Source organism: Jaculus jaculus, chromosome 1 (genome assembly GCF_020740685.1).
Source record: "Jaculus jaculus isolate mJacJac1 chromosome 1, mJacJac1.mat.Y.cur, whole genome shotgun sequence".
Lineage (NCBI taxonomy): Eukaryota > Metazoa > Chordata > Mammalia > Rodentia > Dipodidae > Jaculus > Jaculus jaculus.
This window is the reverse complement of record NC_059102.1, coordinates 141,551,492-141,566,226: the sequence shown is the minus strand read 5'-3', so window position 1 is coordinate 141,566,226 and position 14,735 is coordinate 141,551,492. Positions and strand designations below refer to the sequence as shown.

General features: G+C 46.2%; 1 protein-coding gene across 10 annotated transcripts in view; it reads left to right on the top strand.

Annotated features, from left to right (window-relative positions):
* The window catches only part of Znf618 (zinc finger protein 618), a 210,889-nt gene that overhangs the window by 64,313 nt on the left and 131,841 nt on the right, over nt 1-14,735 (top strand). For 8 of the 10 annotated variants that reach the window (XM_045143964.1, XM_045143959.1, XM_045143955.1 and 5 more), the window contains exon 2: nt 2,159-2,332. The exons of the other annotated variants lie outside the window; for them this stretch is intronic. In XM_045143964.1, the coding sequence (XP_044999899.1) occupies nt 2,246-2,332 (87 nt within the window). In that variant the 5' untranslated portion in view covers nt 2,159-2,245. The remainder of the gene's footprint in view (nt 1-2,158; nt 2,333-14,735) is intronic. 10 annotated transcript variants of the gene reach the window in all.

Here is a 14,735-nt window from a genome sequence, read left to right as displayed (position 1 = left end):
TATAGGCTCACAATTAAGAAACTGCTTCAGATGAGACTTTGGACTTTTAAGCACTCTTAGGATTGGTAGAAACTATGAGGACTTTTAAAAGTTGTACTGAATGCAGTTTAATATCCAGAGGTGGTATAAGTCTGTGGCGGCCAGGTGTGGAATGTGGTGGTTTGGATAAGATGTCCCCAATAAACTCATGTATTTTGAATACTTGGTCCTCAGCTGGTGGAACTTTGGGAGATAGAGTGTTGCTGGTGGAGATGTGTTGCTGGGGGTGAGTTTGGGGGTTGTTAAAGCCCAGCTTCCTCCTTTCCAGAGCCCAGGTCACGTTTCTGATGCTGTTTTCTACTTGGTATGGCAGGAGCTGATGTCCAGCCTCTGTCTACCATCTTTCCCCTGCCATCTTGAAGCTTCCCCTCAAGACTGCTTTTGGTTATGCGTGTTGCCCAGAAACAAAGTTCACCACTACATTTCTCTTCGCCTCTGGTGGTTTTCTAGAGTGGTTTGACTATGATGTGCAGATATGTAGAGGTTTTTGTTGGCTATGTTTATACCTGTTTGGTATTCTCTTAGCTTCTTGGATCAGTGGCTTTGTATCTGCCATTAACTTTTTAATACTCTCAGACATTTGTTACTTAAACTTTGTCTTCTGTTTCTTTTTCTTTTTTTGTTGTTTCTTTTTGGTACGCCCATTGCACATATATTATACACTTTTTAATTGTCCTACAGCTTTTAGGTACTCAACTGTGTTTTTCCATTGCTTTTCAGTTTGGAAAGTTTCTATTTTTAGCATTTCTTTTTAATTCTTAGAGCTTTCATTTCTCTACTTAAATTACCATCTGTTCTTGCATGGTACCCACCTTTTCCACCTGAGCCCTTGGTGTGTTCATCAAGGTTACTTTCAATTCACAAAGAAATGTCACACCTCAGTCAAGTTCTGATGTTCACTGTGTGTTTTTCAGACTTTGTTTTTTGCCACTAGAATGTCTTGCTCTTATTTTGTGGAAAACTGGACATGATGCATATAGTGATGGATCAGGAGGTAACTAGCATTTTAGTGTGAACTTGGAAGCCACATGCATTGTATCAACTTGAAGGAACTGGAGTAAATTGGCTTATAGTGTGCTGTTTCATGTTTGTCTGTCTAGGAGTCAGGCTATTTACATCTGGCTGCATCTGTCTTTCTAATCAGCCATTTGGATAGAATCATAGATAATTGAGGAGAAGATTCTAGTGCTGGTTCTTGGCACAATGCTTGTAACCTTTGTCCCTTTTTGGACAGTGGTGAGTGGCAGCAGCAGACAGCTGTGAGCAGCCACAGATTGCGCCCTCTAGTGTTACAGGCTCCGCACGGGCCTCGGGCACTGGAGACCACTGGTCCACAAGTGTTAACGGCTGACATGCAGGCTAGGAAGTCAGAGAGCTTCGGCCCTTTGCAGTACTTTGTTTAGCAGGTTCCAACCCTAGGTATATAGACCGTGCAGCCCTTGACATCAGCCAGGGTTACAGCTCTTAGGCTTATAGCTTAGTGTCAAGATTCTCTAGCCCTTGACAGCAGCTAGTGTAACATTTCCTGACCCTTAGACACTTGGCCCTCATGGTTGCTGTTGCTGTTGTTGTCAGTGTCAAGGCTGCTGCCACCACCGTGTCCACTGTGGCTCCTCTCGTGGTTCCTGCCATCTCTGCCCCTCTGCGAGCATTCTGGCCTCTATTGCTGTCACAGGCGGATGCTCCTGCCTCAGGCACTGCTCCTGTGGCTCTGCCTCTGTGTATGCTGTGGAAGACACCAGCTGCTCCTGCAGCTGGGCCTGCGCTCTGCCCTCCTCAGTTTTGTTTCTGTGGCTGTCAGTGCTGCTGGCCACTCTCCAGCTCTGCCTCTTCTGCAGCTGGGCTCACCGGTTGCTCCACTGCTGCTGTCACTCTGCTGTTGCCACTGCCACCACTTCTTCCTCTGTGGTTCCAGCTCAGCCCACTTGGCCAGAAAAGCACCATTTTGGACAAGCATTTTGGGGGGCCTGAAGTTGCAATCTTTGGGCATTGCTGACTTCTGGCCAGCTCAGAAAGTGAATCCAGCAGCCTTAAAACTTGCTTATCTATCCAGAAAAAGCAGAGCTCATGCAAGTAAAAGATTATTTATACCAATTATACGTTTTCCGTTTTGCCACAGTTGACAAATGTCCCTCTGCTAAGACAATAGCAAAGTGCTCCCTCTTCCTGGCTGGAAAGGCTCCGGGGAAAGTTCTGCACACACTGGATGAAACAGACCCGCTGGTGGCTCACCTCAGGTTTGGAGTTGGGCGTTAGCAGAAAGTGGCTGCAGTTGTCATGTAGCTTCCCAAAGGTATCTGCGGAATGTTCAGAATGGTAAATGCTAGTCCACGGGTAGTTTTGCTGGCTGTTTGAGTGATGACCCTTTCCGTAAGGCAGCCTGAATATGAGGGAGAGGTCTTACCAGCGTCAACTAGGAAGTTAAGTTGTTCCATCCCTCAATATCTTTGCTTATTTACAGGAAAACTTACAAGAATTTACTAAAGCATATTCATCTTGATTATTTTTTTTTCTGGTTTTCTGAAACCGGTAGGGTCTTACTCTAGCTCAGACTGACCTGGAATTCATTGTGTAGTCTCAGGGTGGCCTCAAACTCATAGCAATCCTCTTACCTCTGCCTCCCAAGTGCTGGGATTAAAGGCATGCACTACCATGGCTCATATTGATTATTAAAAAATATTTATTATTTGTTTAAGAGAGAGAGAAGAGAAGAGTAGTGAGAACACAAACACATGATCTCACCAGGGTTCCTGCTGCTATGAATGAACTCCAGACACATGTGTAAACTTTGTGTATCTGGCTTTACTTGGGTACTGGGGAGGTGAACCTGGACCGACAGGCTTTTCAAGGAAGCACATTTAACCACTGAGCTATCTCCCCATACTTAATATTGATTTTAATAGTGCTTTTCACAATGCTGAGCATTTGCCTAGCACCCCAGGGAGCAATGGCTCCCCTTCGTCAATCTCATCTGTAGGTGCCCAAGGGTAAAATTTCCACTCATGTTCTTGTTTGTGTTCCCTGTTGTCTTCAGATTTTCTTCACCTCCATGAAGAGTGCCAAAGCCTTGTAGTTCTTTCTCCTATGACTGTGATTGTTAGGGAGGAGCCAATGGATATGATAAGGTCTGGGGGAGGAAATGCTCTAGAACCTTCTGATTAGTTCTCAATTGTTAATGGCCTATTGCAAAGGCTTCTCAGATCCTGCCCTCCCTGAGATGATGGAAGGCTGAGGCCAGAGTAATTTTCATTTCCCCATGTTGAAGGCTGTGGAGGACTGGCTGTGGACATAGCTCACTTCCCCCATCCTTGCTGTTGGTAAAGACTTCGTCAGTAAGACAGCTAGTTTTCTTTGCCAGAATGCATTAGTTGGCTAAGACAGTGTTCTTTGGTATTCCATGATTGTTACCTTTCCTCTCACGTGCTGGAGAGAAGCTGTGAGGCTGCTGGTCCCCCCTCTCAGGAGCGTCCTTTTCTAAACTCAGTGCCTTTAGCAAGGACAAACCTTTCTGCCCTTCACTGGCTTTGGTTGCCACCTGAGAGTATGGGAAGATAGATAGGATCCTCTGTATTTGCCTGTCTCCACGTTGCGGAATGGTGGTTTGTTCTGTGGCCTTTTCTTACTGTTGGATCTAGAAAAGTTGAGTTTCTGTTTGTTCAGCGTCTTTCCAGCATTTTCCATGTTCCAGTGGAAACCAGTTTATGTCATTTTTGTCTCATCTCTGCATTGCAATCAGGGTAGTTTCTGTGGAACTGTCTTCCAACTCTGATGGTTTTTCAGCTGTATCTAGTCTACCAAGGAGCTCATCACAAAACATACTCTTTGTTTCCATTACTGTGGATTTCATTGCTAGCATTTTCTCTGGATCCTTCATTCATAGAGTTTTCATCTCCTTGCTTATGTTAGCCTTCTGTTGGTTCATGCTGTCTCATTTTTCCATTAGAACCCTTGAATCAGAGTTGTTTTTTAGCATTACCTATGACAGTTCCAAAATATGTGTTCTGTCTGTCCCTGGGTAGGATGCATGCTGTGTGTGTTTCTTGCCTTTTGGAATGTACATTTTTCTGAAAGCCAGACATGGTATATTTCCAGTCAGAGGAACTGAGCATATGTTTAAGTGAGAACTAGATACTGGGATATATCCAATGTTTGCTCTTGCATAGATATCAGAAACTTCAATTTCCTTTTTTATCTGTTTCTTGTTTTCTCTGTCTTTCTTGTTATCTTTGGCTTTCCCTAAAGTCTTCCTGAATAGCATCATCTTGCAGCTCTCATTGACAATCTGATACTAGTTGGAGTCTTTTTGATGTGACAGGCTAGTAGAGAGAGGAGGTATTTGGTACTCTTAAGACTTAATCTCATTTGCTATTTCAGAATGTTTCTCTCTGTGAATGTTAAATTGATGCTGTCTAGCCTGCCTTACTGAGCCAGTGGGGTTTTCTGTAAGCCCCAGCAAGGGAACCTGTTTTGAACTTGGAGGTAAACAGCTTTGAGTGTGGTATTTCCCCTGGGTCTGGATGCCCCCCCCCACCAAAAAAAAAAAATACCTATAAGGCTGAAGCTAGTCCACACTCAATCTGTGGTATTTAGTCAGCTCCTGTTGACGTGTTCTGCCATCTGCTAGCTACAAGTAAGCTGTTGTGTTCATTGGCTTCTCATGGTATGATAAAATGCCACAAATGAACTTAAAGGTAGGAAATGGTGTTGGCTCACTGTTTCAGGGTTTTCTGTCCATGGTCTGTTGGATTTGCTGTTTTGGGGTCTGTGGAGAGGCAGAGCATCTTGGAGGGGAGCTCAGAGTAGAACACCAGTCCTTACTTACTTCACGGCAGCTACAAGCCCAACACAGAGGGAGGAAAGGAGTTCGAGGACTTATCCTTGACCTAGAGTATGACTTCGACTGCTTTCACTAGGCCCCTTCTCCTAAAGGTTCCACCACCTTCCTGTAGCAACAGGTTTGCGACCATTTAGCATTATGAGCCTTTGGGGAACATACCAAATCCAAACCATAATAGCTGGATCACTCTGCTTGCCTGTGTCCAGATTACAAAGTGGTGTTGTGCTCTGTGACCTCCGTTCTCCAATGGGTCCAAGAAAACTAATTGATTGGTCAGGTTTTTTCCATTTGTTTTCTTGTGAGGCAGTAAGAATGACTTTCCAAGCTGAAATTGAAGTGCCCACATATTCGCTTTTGATGTCTTCTGATTTCATGATGATACTAGAGGACTTGGTGACCTTAGACTGTCTAGGAGGCAGACACAGCAGCTAAGGCGGGCATGTAATAACACTCTCCTTCCTCTTTGCTCTTGGCACTGGAGTTTGGTTAGTATTACTGCTCTTTGTGAGGGGCTGCTGGTCGGTGGGGGTCATCATCTAGCTGGAAGGTCCGTGTTCAGGTCCAATCTCTGCTCTCAGGGACTCAGTTTTCCCAGCTCTACAATGGGGACAGGGTTACAGCCTGCCAGCCCAATGTGCTATGAGAATAGCAACCCTTAGTTTGTGCCTCATCAGAGATAAGCAAGTGCTTTGAAATGTGTTTTATGGAAAAGTATTTGCAGATTCCATCTTGGTCTTTGATGTTGATTTTATATAGTAAGATGGCTCCTTGCAGGAGCAGTAGAAATAGTCATGTGATGTATGAATGACCAGTAAGTCAGGCTTGTTTATATTTCCTGGTGTCCACAATGAGTGTTCATTATAAAAGCATTTCTTCTGATAACAGGCCTGGCCCCTGTGCTGGGGGGAGGGGAGGAGAGCTGCTCCAGTGTGATGATGCCTTGTGACGTGATGCACCACAGCCTTCATTTACTCATCATATGCACAGGGTTGCTTATCTTCTACATTCTCTTTGGGTTCTAAAGCCAAGATTTGGGCAAATTGCCCTCCTTCTGGAACATCAGAATTAGAGGGGTATAAAATATATCTAAGGGTTATTTTTACTTCTCTTCTTAGATATGATGTCATCTAAGTCACTTAGGAGCAAGAAAAGCATTGAATATTTTGTTTGGGCATAAAAGTGTCATATGAGGTCTATGTATTTAAAATGATTGCTAGTTTAAGTCATAATCCCAGTTCTATAATTTGAATTCCTTGTAAGGTTTTTAATATTTTGAGCATGCATTGAACTTTATGGTGAACTTCATAGAGGCTGAAGAGTCTCCTATTCTGAAAAGAGTGCTCCAAAGAAACAGACTGATCCTTGAACAAATAAGATACTATTGCTGTTTAAGACAAACACCCAGTTGTAGTTTCTATCCTCCCAGGCTCTTTCCCTGTATGGGGCATGCAGGCCTGGGAGAGGAAGTGCTCATTATGGATTCTTGGATGAGTTGGTGCAGTGCAGTGACGTGACCACAAGCCATGGGGGCTCTGACACCTTCCCTCAGCTCAGATCCCATCTCCCTCTTGTAACAGTGGTGATGCGCCATGGGCAGCTGTGGGGGATGTCAGTTACTGGCCATGCTTTTTATTTTTGTTGTTGTATTTGTTTTGTTTTGATCTAGGATCTCAGATAGTCCATGCAGGCCTTGAATTCCCGATCCCCCTGCTTTCACCTCTGAAGTGTGGTGGTCATAGGTACATGCCACCACACTTAGCCTAGCCTGCTGTTGAGGTTGACTTACATTTTCCTAGACTTGGGACTTTGATGATCCAACAAGAACAAGTTTTACAAAGAATGATTTGTTTTACCTGAATTTTAGTCTTGTTTGGGGTAAGTAAAGGAAATGGAGCCCAGATAAGCATGAATAAATAGTTTATGTTAAATTGCTTGTTAAGGAGCCTGGGGCGATTGTTCTGTGATTAAAGGTGTTTGCTTGTAAGGAGTTCAATCTTCAGCACCCACATAAAACCAAACACAAAGTGGCACACAGGTCTATGAGCCCACCACAACTATGGCAGTGGAGGTGGAGCCAGGAGACTCCGGAACCCTGCAGATAGCAGTGTCAGAACAAGAGAGAGATTGTCTCAAAGGAGGAAGGAGAGGCAAAACACCCAGGTTGATCTCTGTAGTGCACTGTGGCATGCATGTGTGTGCCCATGTGTGCATACACTTAAACACACACACATACGGGTGCAGTCAGGTTCGCGTTGTGGTAGAAGTCACCCAACCAAGAGCAGTTTGAATGGAAAAAAGAGGTTTATTTTGGCTTATAGGCTCGAGGGGAAGCTCCACGATGTCAGGGATGGACATCATCCCCTGGCCCACATAAGGTGGACAATAGGAACAGGAGAGTGTGCCAAACACTAGCAAGGGAAAACTGGCTATAACACCCATAAGCCCACCTCCTGCAGGTGTCAATTCCCAAATCTCCATCAGCTTGGAACCTAGTATTCAGAACACCTAAGTTTACGGGGGATACCTGAATCACACTACCACATATACCACACACACACACACACACACACATATGTACACACACACAAATAATAAATAAATAAAGTGCATGCTAATTATTCCCTCCTTGGAGAATCTGGAGGAGACATGGCATTCGAATGAAATTTACTTTCCTGGGATAGAATTGTAATATAGACCTAAAAGGAATAAGGCAGAGAGTGGAAAGAATAAGCTGCATCTTGGGTTTTATGGCCAGTTCAGTAGGAAAGGATGGGGGTGTTGAGAGCTGGATGAGGAAGAGAGAGGGGGCAGTTAGGTCTGGATTTAGGTGTTAGGGAAATGTTTAGGTGTGGAAGTATCCATGTCAGGTTCATGTTTTAGGTCTGTGTTCATACAAGAGCCACTAGTCACCTGTGGCTGCTGTGCCCTTAATTTGGATCCAAATTGGCATATGCTATATGTGTAAATTACATGCCAGATTCCAAAGACTAGTTTAACCTCTTTGGTACTGCCTGTTAGTAATTCTTCCTGTATTGATACCAAGGTGAATAGCATCTTAGATGTGCTGCGTTAAATAATATATTACTAAGATTAATTTCACTGTTTCCTTTTTCTGTTTCCAAATGTGGCTATTGGAAAGTCTAACATGGGGCTGTCACTCGCCTTCCCTTTTGGGGTGCCATGCTGTTCTTCACTCTCAGGGGCGGTGGGAGGTAACTAGAGTGATGACTGATTCACCCACTGGTGAGTTCTCTTACCCTTCGTGCGTTTGGAAATTATTGAGAACCGGGACTACTGTGTGCATTGAGGATGCAGTGGTAAGGCAAGACCCTTGCCTCTGTAGAGATTAAACAAGGAAATTAGCAGTGGATTCAGATAGTGTTAAGTGCTGTGAAGAAAATGAATGAGGATGGTATATAAAGAAGGCTAGGGAGTGGGATGGAGGGTTGAAATTGGGAGTTAGGAAAGGACACTCCAAGAAGTGGAGGCTCGAATGAAGTGAGGAGGCACCCCTGGCGCTTGACAGGCGCCAACTCTCAAAGTGCAGAACAGCGGGTGAAAGGCATTGAGGTTAGGATACGTGAGGTATGTTGGAGGATCAACAAAAAGGCCCTATGGTGAGGCAGAGAAAGTAAGATGAGGAAACTGGATGGTGGGAGGCATAACAGACCACCGAGAAGGGGCTGGAGGGTTTGGTAAGGTTTTGAGCTGGGGGTTGACAGAATCTGACTTGGATTTTAAAGGAATCCCCTGACTGCTATGGGGAAACAGGGGAAATGAAACACTAGGAAAGTCAGAAGTAGCTTAGGTGAGAGGTGATGGTAAGAATAGATGGGGCAGTGATGGTAGAGGCAGGAGGCTCCCTGGCAGGCTGGCATTGGAGGGAGAAGGAAGAAGAGGCATAGATGACTAGTCTGGCTTTGCCTGGAGCACTGATGTTGGTGGGTGCTGCAGTCAGGCCTGCATTGCTGGTAGAAACCGCCCAACCAAGAGCAGCGTGTGGGAAAAAGAGGTTTATTTTGGCTCACAGGCTTGGGGGGAAGCTCCACGGATGGCATGGGAAAACAATGGCATGAGCAGAGGGTAGACAGCACCCCTGGCCCACATAAGGTGGACAACAGGAACAGAAGACTGTGCCAAACACTGGCATGGGGAAACTGGCTATAACACCCATAAGCCCGCCCCAACACTACACCTCCTCCAGGAGGCTTTAATTTCCAACTGCCACATGCTGGGGAACCTAGCATCCAGATTACCTAAGTTTATGGGGGACACTTGAATCAAACCACCACAGTGGGGCACCCAGTACTCAATGGGCAAGGACTCGGAGAAGGCCTCTGGAGGGGTTGGGTGGGGATTTTCACAGGCTGAGCTGCCTCAGCACCAGTGTCATACTAGGAGCTGAGGACATCAGGACTAGGTGCCTAGTGTCAGGGCTGACTAGCAGCGCCCAGGCATTGGGCCATGGGCTCTGTGAGCGCGCCTGAGGGGGGAGCTGTGGGGGACAGGAGACCAGAAGGGGAGGGGTCCTTAAAGCCAAGAAGATATCATTCGGGAGAGAAGGCCAAGCCAGTCATATTCACTGAGGTGAGAAGTGCAATGTCAGTGTGAGCTTTGTAGCAGTGGTCACTAGTGACCCTAGGGTAGTGATCACAGTGACATGGTAAGGTGGCTCAGCGGGAGTGGAATTGAAATTTGGGTGTTGAGTGGTGAGAACTGGAGCTCAGGCTGCTTGAAGGAGTTCTGCTGTGCAGGGAGTCAGCCCAGGAGAAGGGCCATGGACCTGAAGCACAGAGGGCCATCTGTTCTGGACATAGTAGCATCTGGTGACAAGGAAAAATGATGCTGCAGGAGAGCCAGTTGTGTGAGGGGAAGTTGCCTGCACAGTGATGTTGTGTTGGCAAGACAGTTGTTGCAGTCAGGTTCGCATTGCTGGTAGAAATCACCCAACCAAGAGCAGCTTGTGGGAAAAAGAGGCTTATTTTGGCTTACAGGCTCGAGGGGAAGCTCCATGATGGCAGTGAAAACGATGGCATGAGCAGAGGGTGGACATCACCCCCTGGCCAACATAAGGTGGACCATAGCAACAGGAGAGTATGCCAAACACTGGCAGGGAGGGGGACACTGGCTATAACATTCATATGCCCGCCCCCAACAATGCACTTCCTCCAGAAGGAATTAATTCCCAGACCTTTATCAGCTGGGAACCTAGCATTCAGAACACCAAAGTTTATGGGGGACACCTGAATCAAACCACCACAACAGTGTAGACCCAATGTCCAGTTGGGAAGGTCCAGTCCAGTCTCTATGACAAAGGAAAAAGGTCCTGTGAGATGGAGAAAGTCTGCTAGAGTTGGTGGCAGCACGATGAGATGTTCTCTTCCAATTGCTTTTATTTTCCTGAGAAAGTGACTGTTGTGGGAAGCAGGTAGTTTGAGGCTTGAGGAGAACGGTGAGTTTTACATGCTTATCTATGAGCATGGGCAAAGGTAGGTAATTGCCAAGAGTACGAAGGGCCCACTAGAGGTTTGTGGTCACAAGTTTACAGTGAGCCAGCCACGAGGCTCTGTGATGCTGTAGCATGGGCAGACAAGGAGCTTGGTTGTGGGTTTGTTGAGGGTGAAGGTAGAGACCTGAGGCAGGAATAGTTATGCACAGGGTAGAAGAGATGGAAGGGGAGGGGTATTGCGGGAAGACATAACGGGGTTGAGGGTCAGCAGGTCCCACTGGAGCTAGGATAGGTGGGAGGCCCAGGCGTCTGTAAACAAATGTTTGAAGTTGAGATCATGATGTGGTGGCAAAGCCAGGGTCTATGGTATTGTTACTAGGGATTATGTTGAGCTGGTGGGAGGAGAGGAGAGGAAGGCCACTGGAGGAAAGAAGATTCATGAGCCAATGGCCAGTGAGTTGTACGAATTGTTCCTGTTGCTGGAATCAGTGCAGACAAGAACGACAGAGCAGTGGCTAACCTCTGGTGTGTGGTGCATGTAGGTGCCACTGCTGTGGTGTCCTGAGAAAACTGGCAGGGGCCCGCTCATGGAGGGTGAGCTTCAGCCCTGAAGGAGGTGGGAGCAGCGATTCTGTAGTAGTGACTAGAGCAGTGAGGGGCTTGCGAAGAGCACCCCATTCCCTTGACCTGCCACCCGGCTTAGCCTAACTCTAAAAAGTGGGGACAACAGTGAACAAAATCCACAGGCAGCACTTAAGCCCAGCGCTTGACTGATGGGGAGCGCTGAGGACTGGTTGCTCTTGTCACAAAGGCAGAATTGTCCTTGTTGGAGGAAGATTGACTCTCAGAGAACAACATGCAGCCATGTTCCCCCAAAGAGAGTTACTGTTAGAGGAACGTGGCCCCGAGGGCCTGTCTTAGGGATCACCTTGATTATATGTGGTCTGGCTGGTTGGTTAAGCGAGGTCTCCAGGCACTTGTGGAGAAATACCTGATGGTTGTGTGCTGGATTGAGTGAGTCTTGAGTTGGTGAACTGGTGATTGGGAGGAGTCAGGAAGGCCTTGGGTGTGTGGTCATGCCTGGCTGGGGTCTGAGCCGGGGCCCCCTTTGCACACTGCCCAGCCCTTCATGCTGTGTCAGTGTGTTTGCTGCAGCAGCGTCAGGAAGATGCTGGCACAGGGTGCAGAGGCGAATGGGGCTTTGAAAGGTCCAATCACTCTCAGGATTCTACAGACCTGGCCTGGCCCTATGCAGGCTCAGACTAGAGTGACCACCAAGTCAAAGCCTGATTCTGTGAAAAGGCTGGGCAGGGATGACAGGACTGTGGATGACTTGGCTAGAGCCCTTGTGGCTGTTTTTGACCTGTGGACCACAGGTTCACTAAGGAAAGCTGACTCTTGGGAGCTGCCAGTCCAGTGGCAGGTACAAGAGAGGGCACACCAATGCCTGTTGGCATGGCTCCTCCCCCAGAGGTGCATTGGGAAGAGAGCTGCTTACTGGGACAGAATACTGCCTGCTCTCCACCAGGCCCTGGAAGCACCCAGCCCTGTGCCCGAAATGCTGTGCCACACAGGAGCTGTTGCAAGAAGGACTCGGGCTGGCAATGTAGAATTTGAGCATCATCCTGGATGGTAAGCTGAGAAGAGCAGGTCTGTCTGGGCCTCGGTTGCCTCTGGATAAACAGGGTGTGGTTTCAGAAGCCCTTTACCTCCTCCCATAGTCCCAACCAATCTCAAGTGGTTTCATCAGTAATTGGGATAGATTATGTGCAAAATCTCCCCCACCCTCAGTGATGACCCAGGATGGGTGCATGATACCTGCTCAGAAAGTTTGTTCAGTGGGCCCCAGTTACCCTCACTTGTCCCTGGTGACTCTAGAATGGCTCAGTGGCCACAGCTGAGGCCAATCCAGCCTGTCCTTCCCAGTGTCTTCGCATTGATGCCTTTATCCTAGGGAAGCTGGTGCCACTTTGTATCCTCCGCCAGGAGCTGGTAGAGGTGATGTTGCTTGGTAGCCAGGGACCAGGCTTCAGAGGCAGGCTGACCTGGGTCCCTGCCCAACCAGCCTTATGGCCTTTGGCATCTCCCACCCAGAATATGAGAACAATGAAAGCCACCTCAAGATGGTGGTACAAAGTTCTGATACAAGAGATGAGGTGCCTACCAATGGTGCCAGTGCAAAGGTAATTCTGTTGAAGAGTAGTGAGAAGATAGGTATGGAAGAAATGAATGGGAATTGTGGGCCTGGCAGCTCCTAGACCATGCGCTGATTTGCTGTGCTACTGCCAAGGACTGGGGAACTTGTGCCTATCAGCCTAGCAGCATGGGAAGTGGCCCAGAATCTGGAGTGTGAAAGGTGCCCTGGCCTGTGATGGGAGAGCCTTGTGTACCGACGTCATCATGCCCACAGGGTCAGTTGAGATACATGTGGAAATTCTTAGAACGGAACCTGGCATGTTGGCTAGCTCTTGTCTTTTTTGACCTTGACATTTCTTAGTATAACCATTTTTGTTATTGTTTGACTTGCTGTTTTCAGAAGACACTTTGAAAATTCTTCTTTCTAAAATGGCCTAACATTTTCCTATATTTAGTAATTCTTAAAAAAATTCCCCTGTTTAGTTCTTTCATCCATCTGGAATTTATTTTCATGTATCTGTTTTAGGCACTTCACTCTTATCTCTTCACTTGTAAATTTTCTTTGCTTTTATTGTATCCGACTTTAGTTAATAAAAGTCTGTGACGAGAGCTGAAGCCTCCATCCCAGCTTCCCTCCCCAGAAGGTAACACCAGTCAGAGAATTTGGTGCTTAGAATTCCCAGGCAGGTTTCATGGTTGTTCTATCTAGGGATGAGACCATAACCATACCAAGGAAATCTCCCAACTTATACTTTCCTTTATGAAAACTTACTTTGGTGTAATTTAGGCTTTCAGAAAAGTTGTAAGAACAGTACATAGAATTCCCGTGTGCTCTTTTCCCACGTTTGCCGGATGTCAACAGTTCCCACACTGCTGGACCGTTCTCTCTCCTCTCTTCCTCTCCCCCTTGCCCTCTCCTCTTCTATACCATCTTTCATTTCTGAATCATTTGAGCCAGCACTGCCATGCACTTCAGGATGCATTCCCTAAAAACAAGGACATCTATTCATCACAGAACTGCAGCACACTGATCAATTAACACAGGAAAATATTGGTATCCCACCTATAGATTTTACTCATTTCTTCCCCATCTGCTCCAAACTCCTTACAGGAAAAGAGCTCTAGGTAACCAGGTGGGTGTAGTCACCCTGTCTTTTCATGGTCTGTCATCCTGGAAGAGAACTAAGTCTTTATCTGTTATGACCTTGACAGACTCATGCTTTGGGTTGGTCTTTCTTTGTACTTAGATTCAGGTTAAGTGGTTTTTTTTTTGTTTGTTTGTTTGTTTTTTTTGTATTTTGCTTGTTTTGCTGGAATCCTCAGAAGAGAAATGACTTTCCGAGCCCTTCAGGGCAGTATCACTCCTTTCCTCATTCACCTGCAGCAGCAGAGGCCCATTTTTTAAAGTCTTACTGTACACAGGGCTGCCTCTGGACTCAGTGTTTTCTTAAATCAATCAGTTTGCTTAATTCTTCATTTTTTTCAGCTGTTTTAATTATTCTACCTTCTCAGCGCAAGATCATGTTCTTTTAAAAATAGATAGAACCTATACTAGAAACTCTTCTAGAAAAGTGTTCTTCTACATAAGGTTTGCATCAATCCTACAGGTCTCCCAGAAATTCTGTCCCGTGGAATCACATGGACTTTGTGGACTCATTTCAAGGGAAGTGCTGCAACTGCAATGAAGTCCTCTGGCAAGAGTGGACCTCCTCACTATTCCATCTTTGACACTTCCTAGGAGAGCTCCAGTCACCTCCTGGGCCATGCGCTTTTCTTTCTGGGCTTGCGGTGTTTGATAGCTTTCTCACTCTCAGGAATGGCGCTGTCCACCCAGAGTGGCTTCTGATCATTGTTGGTATGTAGGAAAGCCACGGGTGACTTGCAAATATGTATCCTGTATCTCTGATTGCTTACAAATCTGCTTTTGTTCTGAAAAATAGTTTTGTAGTTGATCCTCTTGGATTTTTTATGTCTACAAATAATGGCAGGTTTATCTCTTCCTTTCCAGTATTCATACTTCCTGTTTCTAGTTTTAGTCTTTGTACATTGGCCAGTATCTCCAGTCATGCTGAATAACATGGGCATTCTTGGTTATTCCTGACTTAAGCTGGAGTAGATGAGCTGTTTGTAAGAGATGCCCTTTATAACATACACTTAAAAAAATTCCTAGTGAATTGTGGTATTTGAATGTACATCCCCCATAGACTCAGATGTTTTGTAAAAGTTTGGAACTTGGGTTTCCAGCACCTTCCTGGAAAAGGTATCGCTAGGGGT